This window comes from Petaurus breviceps, unplaced genomic scaffold, assembly GCF_028583685.1.
Source record: "Petaurus breviceps papuanus isolate PSGF00001 unplaced genomic scaffold, PetGlider_PUasm1.0 90903, whole genome shotgun sequence".
Taxonomy (NCBI): domain Eukaryota; kingdom Metazoa; phylum Chordata; class Mammalia; order Diprotodontia; family Petauridae; genus Petaurus; species Petaurus breviceps.
Genome location: NW_027187376.1, coordinates 17,996,489 through 18,015,115, shown reverse-complemented (window position 1 = coordinate 18,015,115; position 18,627 = coordinate 17,996,489). Strand labels below are relative to the sequence as shown.

General features: G+C 35.7%; 1 protein-coding gene across 4 annotated transcripts in view; it reads right to left on the bottom strand.

The window, feature by feature from the left end:
- Positions 1-18,627, bottom strand: part of RAPH1 (Ras association (RalGDS/AF-6) and pleckstrin homology domains 1) — a 117,206-nt gene that overhangs the window by 8,328 nt on the left and 90,251 nt on the right. For all 4 annotated transcript variants that reach the window (XM_069075309.1, XM_069075308.1, XM_069075311.1 and 1 more), the window contains 5 exons: positions 18,138-18,281; positions 15,524-15,634; positions 10,427-10,525; positions 4,976-5,096; positions 2,494-2,636 (listed from right to left, as the gene is read on the bottom strand). In XM_069075309.1, coding sequence (XP_068931410.1) covers positions 2,494-2,636; positions 4,976-5,096; positions 10,427-10,525; positions 15,524-15,634; positions 18,138-18,281 — 618 coding nt within the window. The remainder of the gene's footprint in view (positions 1-2,493; positions 2,637-4,975; positions 5,097-10,426; positions 10,526-15,523; positions 15,635-18,137; positions 18,282-18,627) is intronic.

Genomic DNA, 18,627 nt, shown 5'->3' with positions numbered 1-18,627 from the left:
GCACAGTCATACAGGGCTGAGCTTGACACACACACTTGTATTCGTACGAGACACTTGCATCCAACATGCACAGAAGTCCAGCAATGCAGGTAAAAGGGGGACATGATTTCCTTATATTTGTTTTACTGGAAAATACATAAAGAAATGATTCATGAACATTAGAGTGAGTGACGACAAAAAATCCCCATTATTATATAGGAAAAAAAGCAGGAGAAAGTGAGAATAATCTCAAAGGTCTGAGAAAAGGAAATCCAGAAGGAATGGAAATCTGCTGATGACTTAAAAAATATTTCTTAGTGCTACTGGAGTCACCATCATTTAGTGCATCAGTTCATTAATGTAAAGATGTGATTAAAAACTTCTGAAAATGATAGTAGAAATATCCTGGGCAATATTTGTTTCTTTTTCTGCTTTTTAAATAATTTGGGCATGACCTTTTGGGTTTTAAACTGTGATTGTTACTGCAAGAATTATTTATATCACATTACAAAGGATTTTCTAACCAGTTTGTTAGATACCTTTAAACTGTCAGATTGAAATTTAGGGCTAATTAGCATTATCACATAAAAGGATCAAACAGCTCTCAAAAAAAGGGTTAGTTGGTAAGATTTGGTTCTATGAATCACTCAGGTTAACGTGTTTTCAAAGAACAGTCCCAGACCTTAGCTGCAGCCCATATTAGGCATCTTGGATATGCAGACCTTAGTTCTGCTGCCGGCCTTCACCCTGGGCATCTGAGACTGAGGTAACAGGAGAAATACAGAGGAAGGGTAATAGAAACTTAAATCTCCACTGCTGCATAGGGGGGGGGCCTACCAAAATTTCTGACTTGAACATTTTTTTCAACTCCTTCTATTCCTGTTAACCTTTACTTTGCAATGACAACCAAACCATTTTAAAACACAAAATCTTTAGGTCTTTGTTTTGGGGCATTTCTACAGGTCAAAACCTATGTGGATAACATTATTAGAAATTTCATAAAATGGAGGATTTTATTCTGGAAATTACAATTAGTAGAATTTCCTGAAGCATGGTTCTTGATTCATCAGAACTAATTAAAAGGCAAAGAGGGAGTAAAAATTTCTAAAAATTCTGTGTTGACTTAATTTTCCCTAAACTCCAATATTAATTTGTTTTGAATTAGAGTTCTATTCAGTAACCTATAATCAGAAGGTAAGCAAATTGACATCACTTATGGTAAATTTTCAATTTGATTCAGCTGGTGAGTTCATTTGACAAGTAATTCACATCACAGCACTAGCAAACAATTACTGAATAAAAACTTAACTGAAACAGCAGTTGCTATATGAAATATAGTGAGTTCTTGAACTGGATGTTTTAAAGAGGAGGTCATTTGGCAGAGATGTAATAGAACTTCTGCAATGAGGAAAGATTTTAACTAGATGACCTCTAAGGTCAAGGAACTAACTGAAATGCAGTGCTGCTCTTCACTACAATGGGATGTGGGGCACTTAATTTTACTTCTCGATTTCAGTTTCCTCATTTGTAAAATAAGGTGACTGGACTAGACCAGTGGTTCTCAGAGTATGGTCTGTGGACCCCAGGGAATCCCCAAGGTCACAATAATATGAAGACAATGTTTGCCTATTAAAATACTCTCCCCTTTCCCACCAACATTAACTATAAGGCCAGATCTTTTTTTCCACGTACTTCAACCAAAACAACATATTACAACAGGATGAATGCAGAAGCAAATGAGAATCCAGCTGTTTTCTACTAAGCCAGACATTGCCACTCTTTTCACTACTTTTTTGGGGGAAAATAGTCATCTTTTATTAAAAAAAAATTATATTAACATGCAGTGGATTTACTGTTATTTTAAACAAATATTTTTAAAGTTTATCAATTTTAATTTCTAATGCAGCACATATGTATATGTGTACGTATGTATATATAATAAATACATATAGATAAATATATGTAAATACACATATACACAAAATATAAGAGCTCTTTGGGGTCCTGAGACCAAAAAAAAAAAGTTGAGAACCGCTGGATTAGACATTCAGTTCAAAGATTTCATATCAAAGATTTTTCCACTGATTTAATATTCCAGGAGGAAGTGTCCAATTCAACAAGGCAGCATGATTCAGGAACACAAGAGTTAGGAATAAAAATTTTAAAGATGATGAATTAGAGCTCATTCCTTTCCTCCATAACTTTGTGGAAGAGGAGAACGAGCAGGAAAATGGTTAAAAAAAAAAGGCAAGAAATTTAGTGAAGCAAGAGGCTCTTAAGCACAAGCTGAATAAATCCACTCTGAACCACCGATGACCAACTGACCTGAGAACATCTGTTTAAATAGAAGATAGTGATCCCCACCCCCCACCCCCAACCATTATAAAGAAAGACACTAAGAATAAAAGAACCAAGAAGGAAGAGTTCCTAAAAAAGGGACAGAACAACACTGCAATGAAGTCTGTTTCAAAGCATCATGAGATTTGCTATGCAGGCTAAAAACAGGCTTGTTACCTTGCTGGACTCTTCCAACTGAGTCCCTCGTTTCCAAGCTTCTGAAAAGATAGAGCTCACGATACTTTGGGAACGAATATGTCCTGTTGGCTGGGTGTCAGAAACTCCACTATCTGACTGATTAGAGTGATTTGAATGAGACTCTGTTTAAATTAAAAATTAAATTGGTTTTAAATAAGTGTCAAAGTGAAGAGATATGTTAGAGAAGTCTCTTACAGAGTAAGTGTCAATTGATGTGCAATTGACAAGGCAATAAAAGTTAATTTCTACCACTCAACTTACAAAATGAGCTACTTTCCACTCGAAAATATCACTCAACTTAGCAGTGGTAAATCTCAAGTCTACCGAGCATACCAGTTCACTAAGAAAGCATACACAGGGGCCAGGTAGCACAGCAAGTGGGAGCACCGGCTCCAGTGTCGGGATGGCCTGGGGATCAAGTCTGGGCTCAGACACTTAGCACCCACCCAGAAACACCTGGCCGTGTAACCTTGAGCAAGTTATTTAACCCCAATTGCTTAGGGGCGGCCACGTGGCTCAGAAAGTAAGAGCACCAGTGTGTCAGGATGACCTGGGGATCAAATCTGGGCTCAGATACTTAGCACCACACCCAGAAATAACTGGCAGTGTAGCCTTGAGCAAGTTACTTAACCCCGATTGCTTTAAAAAAAAAAAAAAAGAAAGCATACACAAAGATTGTGTAATACAATGAGTATTCAATCATTCAGCAAATCATAGAATCTGTACAAAGACAAATAGGAATCCAAATAAGAAAACATTTAAAGTCAGCACTAAAAAAACCTAGCAACTTTTCCCCCTACAGGACAAGGTCTGACCAAAATAAAAAAAAAACAACATACTGACAACAGTCATGGAGATGCTTAATTATAAGTTTTGATTCCTTTTGATTGGGAAATGGGTTTTTATTTAGTGTCTGTTTTGTTACACTGGGAAATGGGACAAACTATTGTTTAAGATTAAATGACTTTTAATGTACAGATTTAAATGTTTTCACTTCATTATCATTAGGATTTTGAAATGATTGCCTTTTCTGGAGGGTGGAGAGGGAGGGAGGGAGAGAGAGAATGAATGAGAATATGTTGTGGCCTCTTCGCTAGTTTACTGGATAAACTCGGAAGGGTTACTTTCCCTTCTATCTTATTCCTGTAGTTTCCCCAGTTACAGTTTGAGGCCACCAGGTTGCAGACCACATGTTTGGCTGATATGTGGGGTGAAATAATGCACAAAGCTGTAAGTCACACTTTAAGAATAAGTCTAACATCTTCCTTTCTACAACCCTTTCTAGCAACAGGGGGCTAGTCATGAAACTTCTGAGTTTCTGCTTCCTCATCTGTAAAAGGGAATTTTTACTACTACCTTTTTCTTTGTGTCATCCCCCAAGTAGGCCATAAACTCTATGAATGGAGGGGTTGTATTTTATTTTTGTATCTTCCTCAGCACCTAAAACAGTATTCTGCACAAAGCCAGTACTCAATTATTGCTTGCTATTTGTTTGGCTATGCATTCAAGAATTTCCTGAGATCCCTTTCAGATTTGATTTTATGACTTGTAAACTAACTAGGAAAAAGTCTACCTCCAAACTGTATACAATATAATGTATTTAAATGTTACTGAATTAGAATACAGCATCATGACATTTCAATTTATTTGTAATAGTTATATTTCTTATTTCTTTTCTGTATATTCCTGTACAATATGCTCATTATTTCCTTTTTGGTCTATTATCAATTTTGTTTTTTATTTACTTGTTCTTACACAACAATAGTGATGAATAGATTGTATTGCTTGAGGCTTAGATAGGAGACAAAAAGAAAAAAAATCATTGGACTACCACTTCCTATTTCTTTACTTTGTATAGCTATCTCATGGACACTTAGGGGAAACAGTGGTTGTTTATTGATTAAAAACTACAGTTAAGAAACAGAACCATTTTCAAATAATCTTTTTTCTGTCTTCCAACATTTCTGGTTGTCATCCCAAGATTTAATCTACTAAAGTTTTACATTTTTAATATACTCACATTAAATTTTCGTCATTATTTGAATAATTTTAGCTTTCAGTTCTGAAGAAATAGCACATTGTAACTAAGTGACAAAAGCCTGGCATTGTGAAATCTAAAAATGGAACACACCAATTATTATTAAGAGGGTCAACAATTGAGATTATACTGAAATGGAGAGGTTAGTCTCTGGAAAGGGCTAAAAAGTTTAAAGTAGGGGATCTTAACATGTGTGACCTTTAAAACTTTCAAATAACTATTTTAACACAATCTGTTTCCTCTATAATCCTATGTATTTTATACATTTGAAAACATTACTGAGAAGGGGCCCACAAAATTCACCAGGCTGATGGTCCAAGGGAGTCCATAGTACAAAGAAGGTTAAGAATTCCTGCTTTAAAGACTGAGGACAGTCTTTACCACAAACAGTGAAGTAGTACTTTTAAGATATTTCTGATTTACCTGGGATGCTAGAAGAACTTGATCCAGATTTGATACTGGAACTAGACAAGGAGGTCCAGTCATAGGCTGATTCTGTTCTCTTCAGGGCTTCCTGATAATTCAGGTAGAGCTGTTTTCCATACTACACAGAAAAGAGAGTAATTTATGACTTCATTTGAACTTAATTGGTGTGGAAAGAGGAAGAAGTGTGTTTCTGCTAACTGATTCAAAAATTTCTATTAAAGGACTTCCTCATACCATTAGAATGAATTAAATTGCTGTCTAAGATGGTTAAGTGTAATTTCTCGGCAGGCAGAAAGAGGTTGAAATGTAACAATAACCAATAGTTGGTTATATCTGTGGATTACTCAGTAGCTTTTCAGGAGTAATATAAAAGCAATTAAAAGCAATAAAAACCAAAAATTTCCTTCAAAAGAATCACAAGGCATTCCAAATTCAAATAAATCATACTTTTACTTTATCTAGTGTTCTCTGATCACTCCTATTCAGTTAAGATTCAGAATTTAAATCTCAACCAATAAAAATGCGTTACACTAATATATATGTTCATCAACATGAGAGGAGGTGACCCTCTCTCCTTGTCAAGACTTTTTCTTATGCTTTTGATCCCATCTCTGTCATTTCCAGATCCTTTCCCCATCATTTTCTTTTTAAAAACATGGCTCTTTTCTGTCTATAAACATCTCACTGATCTCTTCCAAAAAGCCCACAAACGACCCTTCTCTCTCACTCTCCTTCCTGTCACTGCTAAATTTCTAAGAATAGATTTCAACCCCACATCTAACTAATGATCCACAATGTGGTTCTTAACCCTACCACCCTACTGAAATTGTTTTCTCCAATGCCACTAATGACTTCATGATTAACAAATCAAATGGCATATTTTCAGTCCTCATCCTTGACCTTTCTGTAGTATTTGGCTCCCACGAGAGAAGGCACAGGAGAAGAGAAAAATATTTTAACAGAATAAGGAGAAAATGGAGCAGGTGATTTAAAGTTGTTTGGATGAATGAATTATGTGGGAAGGAGAAATTTGGGAGAAATTGAGAGAAATTCAAGAGATACCTGTCTAGATCCAGAATGAAAGAGTATCAAAAGTAAAAAAGGAGCATGTAAAGGGGCTAAGGAGGAAGGGATTAAAGATTAGGGAGCAGAACCTGAGGAGGAAGACTATAAAAGGTAAAAGGGAAGGTAGCAAGACAAGGGAAGGTCTGTTTCATTCTTTGTATTTTTACAATATCCCCAGCACGCACCTAGAAAATACAAAATCCTGTTTGTTTTCTGTAAAGCCCTTCACAATGTGGTCCCTTCCTACCTTTTCAGTTTTTTAATACTGTACTCTCCTCCACGTGTTCTGTGAGATGCTGGCCTTCTCACTTCTGCAAACACCACACTCCATCTGCCTTTTCAGAGATAGCATCCATTCCTGAAATACTAGCATTCTTTGCCTCTACTTCTTGGCTTCCCCTGGATTCCTTTAAAACTTAGCTCAAATAACATTTTCTGCAAGAGGCAAAACTTTCCACTTCCTTCTACTTCCAGTGCTTTCCAGATAGTACCTCTGCTGGGAGCTGCATGAGAGCAAGGACCAGGTTTTTGTCCTTCTTTGTAAATCTATGTCCTGTCACACAGTCAGGCTTAATAAATGCTTGTTGAGGATAACTGGTGGGGGTAGTGGTGAAAGAGGCAGGTTGGGGCAGTGCTAGTGGTTTTCAAATTGTTGAGACTGAAGAAAATTAAATTTAGTGGGGCTCTCAAGTTATTAAGAAATGACAGTCTGCTACCAAAATTTTAACGAGGTATTCAGGATTGAGGTATTTAACACCCACAATTTCATGTGCAAAAATGCTCCAAAAACTATTACAGAAAAACAAAGCAACACTGAGATTCCATCACACACCCATCAGATTAGCAAAGATGATAAAAATGTAAAATTTTAATTGTTGGAGCAGTTGTGGGAAAACAAGCATACTAATGCTCAGCTGGTGATGTGAATTAATGCTGCCATTTTGGATTGCAATTTAGACCTGTGCCCAAAAAGTCACTGAATATATATACTTTGACTAAGTAGCAGTGATGCCATTACTACTGGGCCTATCTCCCTAATGAGATCAAGCCTGACAGTAACTCTTTTTGTGTGTGTGTCAAAGAACTAGAAGCTAAGGGGGTAACCATCAATTGGAGAATGAACAAATTATAGTATATGAATGCTATTGTGCTATAGGAAATGAAGGGATTGATTGGTTTCAGAGAAACCTTGAAAGACATGCATGGACTGCTAAGGGAGCAGAACCAGGCTAATTTACAGTATAATTGCATTATAAACACAAACAATTTTGAAAGAATTAACTCTGATCAATGCAATGCATAACCAGGATTTTAAAGGACCAATGATGGACCAATAGAGAGGTAATGGACTCAAAATGCAGAACAAAACACATATGTTTTGGATATGCAGCTGACTCTTGCTTAACAGGGTGCCAATGGGGGTGGCTAGGTGGCGCAGTGAAGAGAACAATGGCCCTGGAGTCAGGAGGACCTGGGTTCAGATCTGGCCTCAGACACTTAACACACACACACAAAAATAGCCGTGTGACCTTGGGCAAGTCACTTAACCCCAATTGCCCTCCAAAAAGCAAAAAATAAAAAAAAACAGGGTGCCAATGGTTTGCCGAGATAGAAATGATGGGCCCCCTAAGGGGGAAGTGATTATTCCCTTTGAGAGTCTGTGACTGAGGAAAAAAATCTGGGCACAATCTAACATGTACCCTAGAAACTGGGAAAGCAGATTTCAAAGGGTTCATAGGAAAGATAGATCTCTTGGACTAAAATGCTATAGGGGAAGTCAACCCAAGAATGAAATTCTGAAGACACAAAGGGAAACAAGACCCTTAACGGAGAAAAAAAATCTAGTTTGTCTGAAAAGTCAAGCAACAAACATTTATTTATTAAGTGCTAGGCATTGTGCTAAATGCTAGGAATACAAATACAAGCAAAAATAAAGATAACACATACCAAGAAACAGAAAAGAGTCAGAGGAAAAGTACCTGCACAGGGACATGGTTGAGAAAGCCCAGACAGGAATGAAAACTGACCCGAACACTACTTAAAATGGAGGTTCTGGGCAGAACTAAATAATCAGAGGAATGAGCCTCTGGTGTGACAAGGCCAAGAGCCTAAGTGAATTTCCACAGGGAGTAAGTAAGAAGGCTACTCTGATAGGGTGGGGCAATGCCAGAGAATCAGAGTGAGGGTCTGGTGTATACACACAGGGAACTTAACATCAATTTCTATTTTTAAAAGAAATGTACAGATATACAGAAAGGCCAGGTAACGGAGGGAGCATATCTGATCCTGCCTGTCACAAAGTTGTGGAAATAGCGTGTGCAGTGTGAAAGCTCAGCATGCACTGCGGCTGGAGAGGGATGTTTTTGAAGTGCTCAGACTCTGTTTGAGGAAAGGTGCCAGCCTCCCCTGGTCAAGGGGATCTTGCTCATCTGAGGGCTCATATGCCAGTGACCCGCAGGTCCATCCCTCTCCCCTTCTGAAAGTAAAAGGAGAATTAGAGGAGATACTGGGATAAACGGGACTGTGACAACTGATGTTAGAAAGAAGGCAGAGACGTTCGATTTTTACTTGGCACTGACCATGATGATGACTTGAAAGGAGCTGCTAGTCAAGATAAGTAAACAGATGATAAGTTAGCACCTAGGTGCTCTTATTGAATTCAATCAGCCCCGATGAACACAAATAATGACAGCAGTTGAGACACATGGTGATATCTGAAAGATCATGGAAAATGGGAGACGCACCACAAGACTGGAGAAGGGCAAATATCCAGATTTTCCACAGTCAATGTAGAATTAGTTTATGCATTTTTGTAACAGGGTATTTTTGTTGTTTTTTTCTTTCTCAGTGTGGGGAAGTTGGAAGGAGAGAATGAATCTTTGTATGGCAAAAATTTAATGAAAAAAATAAACAACAAAAAATTATAGACCAATAGGTCTGATGTTGATTCCTGGGAAATTCTGGATCTGATCATCTAGCTGGTGGTCACCTAGAAAGGGCAGTGGTGATTACAAAGAGCCAGTGTAGCTTCATCAAGAAGTGGTCATGGCAGACGAACCTCATTTCCTCTTTTGACAGGATTACTAAATTAGTAGATGGAAGGAATGTTATGAATATAGTTTAACTAGATTTATATACAAAGCTTAACAATATCTCACAGTAGTCTTGTGAAATGGACAGATGTGGAATAATAAATAACAACATAGACAGAACTTGTTGGATGGCTGAAGTCAAAGAGTAGCTGTTAATGGTAAAATGCTTTGTGCTGCTTAACATTTTTATCAATGACTTGAATAAAGGCATGCTCATGGGATCTGTGGATCATCCAAAGCTGGGAGGGATAGTTACAGTTCTCTCTTCCACATCACAACCTTCCCCATTGTGGTTTCCATATATTGTGGGTCAGCATAAGAAATTAAATGGAATTTTTTGGAAGTTTTGTAGAAGCCACAGATGACACAGAAAAAGTTTAGAAACTCAGAAAAATACATGAAACATATGTATAGTATTGAATAATGTAAAAATATATTATCTTCTAATAACCATAATAATTCAGAGTTCTTTTCTGGTATGAAGGGAGGGCCAAGAATTTTTACATGGATTTTCCAGATCAAGGGGCACCGTGCCTCTAATCCCATGATGTGGAAGAGATAACTGTACAATATATATGAATCAAGAACCAAAAACCTTGACAGTCTAGCATTGGGCTGAATTGAGTAAGCTAAAATTTAATAAAGATAACATTTCGTTTAAACAAAAACAATTTCACAAATACAAGATGGCGGAGTTGTGGTTATGAGTTTTTCTGAATAACAAAACAAAAATAGGAGGATTTTAGTGAACCACAAGCTCAACGAATGAGTAGTGTAATGTGGTGGCCAAAAAAGCAAATATGATCTTTGGCTGAATTAAGAAAGGAAGCATAAACATGGCTAATATGGAAATATGTTTTGCATTTCTTCACATGTAAAATTGATGTCATAATGCTTGTCTTACCTTCTCTTGCCTCAATGCATGCCATTCTTTGGACCAGCAACATACTTCCTTTCCATCTCTATCTACTGAAATCTATTTTCAAAACTTAGCTCAGTCGTGCTATCTCCTTCATGAAGCCTTTTTCTGATTATCACCACCCTTTTTGCCCCTCTGCCACCCCGTAATATGAAAATGATCTCCCCTTTGCCTCTATCACTGTCTTTGTACTGTTACTTAGTTCTGTAAATTTCCTATCCTTTTAGATCATAAATTGCTAAGGGGAGAAACTTTATTTTTCATTTTTGTAACCCTAGCATATAGCATGATACATTGTGTCTATAATGGGGACTTGATAAATATTTGCTGAACTTCATTAAGAACCCATCAGGCACGTTAAAGAAATCTTGCCTTTGCAATCCGGATGCCATTCACCCACTGGTGCAGAGTTCTAACATCATCACAACAAAGATACTTGATATACTGAGATTTCTTCTGGATCTGTGGGTGCTGGAGTAAAAAGAGAATATTGAAAGGGAAATTTCAAATGTAACTTCAAGATAACAAAAGAAAAACCTGTAACAAAAATTAAGGTTGCCCTGACAACAGTCAAAACAATTAGATTAATTCCCCAATTATTTCCTTAAAATCTTGTATTTAATCTTGGAACAGGATACATGAATTAGAGTAAGCCTGTTAAATGAATTGGATATATGCTAGGACATTTCCAGAAAATATTTTGTATATATCCATTCTGGGGAATAAGAAAACAAGTTAAAGAAAAAACAAAACCAATTTAAATTTCAACCTATGAAAATTAGAAAAGAGAAAGAGCAGTTCTTCCTGTGAACCAACTGTGTACATAAAACCAAAAGGCAACGAGAGATTCCTTAGTCTGAGCAAAGTAAATAGCAAAAAATTTTAATGGTCATTTTGAAATATACATCATTGCTACTTCCTATTCTGTTTCCTTTACCAAAAGTGTGTATTGCACAAACATCTCCATGTGTTAAGTTAGAATAGTGAACTGAAAACAAGAAATCCACCCAGAGAGAGAGAGAATGTGTATGTGTGTATGTGTGTATGTGTGTATGTATGTATGTATGTGTGTGTGTATGTATGTATAGAGGCAGAAGTCACAGAGTGCCATAAAGGACAGCTAGCCAGCCTTAGAACCAGGAAGATGTGGTTCATGTCTTGCCTCTGATCCATGCTGGCTCCGTGGCCCCAACAAGTTCAACTAGGCTCTCAGTGCCTTAGGTTACATTGCAGAGAAGGTACTAAGAGTTTGCTCACCACGGAAATTTCTCTGTACTAATGATATCATAGGTTGGGTCTCTATTCCTTATCCATAATTAAAAAAAATATCAATTACTTTTATAATGAAGGCTACCTTTAGGTTTCTAAGTTAGATTTTAAGGAAAAAGGCAGCCTATGTTCCAATTAAAATAGCATAATGGCTACAACTTGTTTAGAAAAGTATTTTATATCATTAGATTAAAACCCATTCAGGTCTGCCCATCCTCTGCAACTCTTTTCCTTGTCTTCTCCTAAGTTTGCTACATGTGCTAGAAGCTTCTGCAAGCATACCACTGTTAACCCTTGCCATGTAATCTGCCTCTATTTTCTTCTCACCATATAATTCCTTGATGACTTCTTTTACTCTATTGTTTTTCTCAGTTCCTCACTGGTTATTGTGGCTTGTGTCACACCGACCATGCCTTATCAATTGCCCTTGTGTGATTTTACTTTTTAATCTTTTGGAGACTGGTATATTCAGTTTCACCGCCATATGACACCATCAGCAGACTTGGTATTAAAAAAACAACTCTTTACTTTCATGGAAAGATGGGTCATAAAGATGTCTAGCAATCCTCTCAGGCACTCCAGATCCCTGCACTCCTATGTCCAACTCCCTGTCTGTGTTACAATACACATGCTTTTAATAAAAGATACTTGATTAAGTTTTCTAAAATTCTACTCACTGCTTTAAGTTGGTCATTCTAGAATTACTTAGCCACTTTAACTTGGTAATTTTATGATGCTAGGAAACTCTTATGGTTTTCATGATCATGTGAACAAAAGTCTTGAAAGCTGTTCCCCTTGTTAGAACACAAGAATACCTAGACATAAACATACCTCATAATTCTGGAGTGCTTTAAGGTTTACAAAATGTTTTCCTTTTAACAATCTTGCATAGTAGGTTGGTTGCATATTAGGTTCTCATTTACATGATGAGAAAAAAATTAGCAAATTCACTAGTTGTATTTGCTTAAATTTCTAGCTTCAAGGCTAATTATTTAAAAACAAACTTCTTTCATGATCCAAATTGAAAGAATGCTCTGAGTAGACAGTATGGTAAAGTGGAAAGAAAGAACACTCACTGGTCTTGGAGTGGGGAGATAACTTTTCTCCAATACTCACTCATAGTCATATACAGAAACATATGATTAGAAGGGACACTCAGTGCTCCACCCAATCTAAACCACACCTGAACAAGAATCCCATATAAAAACATGCCTAACAAATGGCCTTCCATTCATTGTTTGAATGTGTTTGGAAAGGGGAGCCCACTACTTCATACAATGGTCCATTCCACTTTGGGTTAGTTCTAGCTGATAGTAAATCTTCCTTATACCACTCCTAAATCTGCCTATTTGCAAGTTATCTTGGAGGGGAAAAAAACCGCAAAAGGTCAGCCAGTGGACAGTATGAACTGTTTGGAAGGGTGTTAGGCCAGCTCTAAATCCCTTGATTTAACAATGGTTAAAAAAGTATTATGTAAATCTCTCCACTAAAAAACAAACTATACACATCCTCATCTCATTTTAAATATAACACTGATTTTGAAGGATCACCTGGTAAAAGGCAACACACATTACTGAAGAATTAGGAGGAAAATATAATAGAACTTTTTATTAGCTTTTTCTAAAATGAGAACGAAGTCACTGCTTCCTTTTCTTTATCTTTGCCTAAAATTATATTGGAACAATTCCACCGAGTAAATAAAAGGCTTTCCATTACATATGATGCTGTAAAATCGCAACTCTAAATTAGAAAATCAAAGACAATTACATAGACCACCCCAATCAACCCCTCAATACTTTGGAAGCATATATAATTGAAAGTAGTTTCTCACCACATTCATGATTTTTAAAAATAGCTTATATATAAGCCTATCATATATTATTATATCTGTGCTTTCAACATATTTATTATATTTCTTTTGCTAGCAATACTGTAAGTTTCATGTTCAGACTCTCTCAAAAATATTAACCATTCTTGCTTTCCTACATATCATGTCTAATAAAAATGATTATTTTCCTCATTTCTTTGAGAAACTGATATTCTGTGTTGACTAAATTCAATATTTTCTCAGGAATGATTGTGGTTTTTTTTCTTTTAAAATCAAATAGACTAATTTTCCATTAACCTTTACTCTCCATTTAAGTTACAGTGGTGTGTATATATATATATATATATATATATATACACACACACACACACACACACATATATATGTTATCATGAAGATCAAACATAACCAGTACCTACAGTATACAACAATTAGCAAACTCAGAAATTAGAATCATTTTCTCTAAATCTACTGCCAACTACATTTGACAACTTGATTCAATTAATTCAAATAATGCCAATTTAAGTCAATAAATTTTTGCTGAATTGAATTTTCATGAAGGTATAAATGAGATTTTAAAAGACTACGAAAAAGACAATCCTTTCTGTTACAAAAGAAAGACTTTATCAATAAAATTCTAGCTTATAATTTGCCCAAAAATGAAAACACAGGTGGGCAGTGACAGTGTTAGTGGTGGTGGTGGTAGTAGTAGTAGTGGTAGTAGTAGATGTCCAGGGTGTGGGTTGAGAAGTGAAGGAGTAAATTTACTTCTAAACATTCACTATGTGTTAGTTTGAAAGCACTCAATAAAACTGCTGTTTCTTAGTATTCCTCGCCATACTATCCTCTTATCTAGAGTTCATACCCCATCTCCTCTGCCTTTTTAATATTCTCCTATCTCCCCAAAGCAGGGAACCAAAGGACATTTATTTGGGCTATGTTGGGGGGAAAAGGTCAATTAGGTACAAGAAAGGTAGATGACTTGTTGGATTTTTAGCAGTAGTCTGTGGTCCCAAAAGTTTATTACATCATCTTGGGCACTCTAGTGATTTACTATAATATCCATGTATTCTGCTAGTAATTACACACATGACTGAGAAGCAAATCATATTTTCCCTTTTTGATAATCTGATGGTAGTGAACAGGGCAGGAGAGGGGGGAAAACACCTATATACAATATGAGAAGGGAGAAACTATGATACATTAGAAAAAAAAAGAGGGGCAGGTGGCATTGATGCTTTACAGGAAAAATTTCTGAACTTTAAAGCTGCTAAAGCCCTTTCAATATGCTCTCTCATTTTATTTTTACAACAACCTTGTGACGGTAGATACTGTTGTTATCCCCCTTTTACAGATGAAGGCTTAGAAAGGATAAATGACCTGCCCAGAGCTTTTAATTATCTGAAGTAGAATTTGAGCTTGTCTGATTCCAAAGTCTGAGCTCTAGATACTACATCTCCTCTAAATATCCTAATAGATGGCACATCTTTGCTTCATTTGTGAATACAACTGGTTTAATTTTATCTTGATAAATAAAAATAACAGCCATATATTTTAAAAGTTATTTCTACTTAATTTATTCAAAACATATGTTTGGTTTTTCTTTTCCTTTCCAATGTGAATGAGTAATTAGACTGGAGAACCTCATGGAGGTGACTGGAGAAAGTAAAAGACATTAAAAAAATTAAGACGTAGGGTACAATAAAGGAACTGGGAGTTGAATGGAATAATTTACTTTAATGTTCTTCCTATAGTGGGTGGAAGTGGAGTGAAGTTTAAACTCAGACTATGGTGCCCTCTGATGGTTCTGTTTAGTAAAGAGCACCAGCTAAATGAAAAAAAGATCCTCAGGAGCTGAAAAGAATTTTCATCCCACCTAATGGACTAATTTTAATTTTTTGAAGACAAATGTGTATTTCAAAATAACAAGAAATACAATCAAATTGTCTGAAATATATCAGAATATAATGCTGAAATATCAGTATCCATTTCTATGACTAAAACCTTAGTTCTGGCATAATATATACAATTATTATTATTATTTGCCTTTTGGAAGGGGGAAGACAGGGCATTGGGGTTGTGATTTGCCCAAGATTACACGGCTTTTAAATGTTTAAGTGTCTGAGGCCATATTTGAACTCAGGTCCTCCTGACTCCATGGCTGGTGCTTTATTCACTGCATCATCTACCCACTCCAATATATACAACTCTTAATCTTGCTACCTTTCTTTTTCCTCTTTTAAACTCTAAGTAAAATAATATGTCAGGTAGAGACAGTTTGGGTGCTTACCTTACTAAGATAATATTATAGCTAATCCTATTTACTATGCAACTTCAATTAGAAAGTCTTATCAAATTATTAAACAAATTACCTTCAGGGCTAAGCAATAGTCTGTAGGTGCTTTGTATTTGTTCCGATAATCTTGTCCATAGTAAACATTGATATGGTCCAGCTGAAGAAAGCATACAAGATCCCGAGAAACCTAATACACAAACAAAAGAATCAGCAACAATTTATGAAGTGCGCTCTATTTCCTAAAACTCTGCTTCATTATGTTCTCTGCATACCTGCAACTGGAAAGCTCATTTACTCTTACTATCTTCAAAGCCTACATCTCTAGCCCTTTCTCCCACCTGTTGCCGTGGCCCACATATTCAACTGTCTACAGCACTTTTTCATTCTACTATATTAATCACACTGAGCTTAAAATTTTCCCCTGGAAGATGGTTTCCTTCTCTAGGTAACCTCAGTTCTAACAGCAATATCATTAACTGCCCAATCTAAAAGTACAAAAGCCCTGGTGTTTTGATTGTCCTCTTCTTTACAACCCCATCTGCTATCTATCACCAAACCTATAGTCACAGGATTTCAGAACTGAAGGGACTTCAGTAGTAAACATGTAGCCTGATATGTGCAAAAAATAATCCTCTTTTTACCATATCCTGAAAAATAAATTATCCAAACTCTTTAGGAAGTCTGTACACTAACCCAAATTTGTACCTTTATAACTTCTACCCATTGCCCCAGTGTTCTAGGACTAAGCAAAAAAGTCATTAACTCCTCTTCCATGTGAGTGCATTTCAAATGCTTAACTATAGTTAGCAAACCTTCTCAAATCTTTTACAGGCTAGACACGCCCAGTTCCTTTCCATGTTGGGATGAAATCAAGTCTTTCAACATTTTTATTTCACTCTTCTGGACACTCTCTACCTTGTCAATTTTCCTAAAATGTATGCATCTAGAACTGAACACAACACTCTAAATGTAGTCTGACCTGTCTGATCTATGTAAAGAAGAATTCATGATCAACAAAAGATAGGGGTTTACAAGAGATGAAATGAAAAATTTTAATTACATAAAATGAAAAAGGTTTTGCACAAACAGAAACCAATGCAGCTAAAATTAGAAGAAAAGCAGGAAAACAAGAGAAAAAAATCTTTCCAATCCAGGCTCAGATACTTAGCACCACACCCACAAATAACTGGCCGTGTAACCTTGAGCAAGTTACTTAACACCAATTGCTTACAAAAAAAAAGAATAAGAGTAATTCCCCAATTGACAAATGGTCAAAAGATATGAAAAAGCAATTTTCAGAGGAAGAAAATCTAAGTTGCTAAAAACCGCAAGAAAAAGATCCTCTAAATCACTAATAATTAGAGAAATGCAAATTAAAACAACTGAAGTACCACCTCACACTCATCATATTGGTGGAGATAACAAAAAAAAAAGGAAGATGACAAATGCTAAAATATCAATTACTTATGAGTAAGCCATATTTCTGAAATGTGCACTTTCTCTTCGCCATAGATATTTAGTGAACTGGTGAGACAGTGTAATCTAGGTTTATGTGTACTGTAACAAATTTTATTATTAATGCATTTTTGTTAATATATTGCTGTCTTTGGTAGTAATTTCTTTACTGTTAAATGATGATGTTTAAGATCTAAGTGTTATTACTATGAGTAGCTGGTGTTACACTAGTATTTAATACTCTGCTATATGCTTTCTAATTATCTGATATTTGCATAAAATATTGTTTAGATCAATTACAAAATGTTTATTAAAGAAAAAAAAATTAATGGCTGGAGGAATATTCTGTGCTTTTAGCTGGGTTGTGTCAATATAAAAAAATGACAAAAGCAACCAAGTTAATTTTCCATGTATGCAACTTAAAAACACTAATAAGGCAAATTAAAACAACTCTTAAGGTTTTACTCTAATCTATCAGATTGGAAAAAAAGATGGACAAAACCAGTTAATTTTAGAAGAGCTGTGGGAAGATATACTTACTAATACTATTTGGTGGAGCTAGAAACTAGGCTAAGTATTTGAAATAACAATTTTAGAATTACATAAGAAAAGTTACTAAACTGATCATACACAGTGCTTCCACAACAGGCTACACAGATAGGTCACAGATAGAAAATAAAGAGTTCCAATTTAACAAAATATGTATAGCAACATTATTTATGGTGGGAAAAACTAGAAAGAAAATGATTACTCATCAACAGGAGAATGAACAAAGTGCCATGTATGAACATAACGGAAAATAATTATTTCATAGGAAACAAAACACCTAAAGCATTTTAAGAAACATGGGAGTACTTTTTGAGCTGGTGCATAGTGAAGAAAGCAGAAGTGAGCAAACAAAATACAATGGCTATTTTAAATAAAAATAACACTAAAAGTTTGCAGTTAAACTCAAATGAATTTCAAAAAACAGTCTTGGCTCTTAAACACAGAGGATGAAACAAATTTCTCTTCTATAGGCCCTGATGTGGAGGGCTATGTGTGTGGCATACTGTGTACTCTTGGTCAGAAATGATGGCTGCTTTGTCAGTTTAAAATTTTTCTTTGTGACAAAGTATGCTGGGAAATGTCTGTGAGGCTAAAAAACAAAACAAAACAGAACCAACAACCAGCCACCAAATAACAAAAGCAGTATCAATGGAAAAGTTAAACGTTTTTTACTATAAAGAACATACCTTTGCCTTTCCTTTAGGCACGTAATAGATACCAGAAGCCCGCAGGAGAAAATAACGTTTTTTCCAGGATTTCTTGCCGTCCTCTTTCAGCCATAGCACTCCTTCAAGTTCCGGGACTGTCACAGAACTCCCACAGAAACACTCCTGAAATAGAACAATGTAGAAAGTATAAATTAAAACAAAATTATTCTTAATGCCAAATAAAAGGGCATTTCCATAAACAAAGTAGAACAGCAAAAGGATTGTATATAAAAATACAATATTGCTTTTTAAAATGTCATGATTAAAAAAAAGAACCAAAACTTCTCTAGTGAATTTACATATTAGTTGTACTTTCTGGCTAACAGAACAAAATTTGGTAAAAAAAAAAAATGAAAAACAGGTTTCCCAAAGAACTAAAAATATTAAGGAAGTATCAAAGGTAAATAGAAATAACGTTGAAGGGGCTATGAAAAAGAGCTCATTTATACAATACTGGTAGGGTGATAAT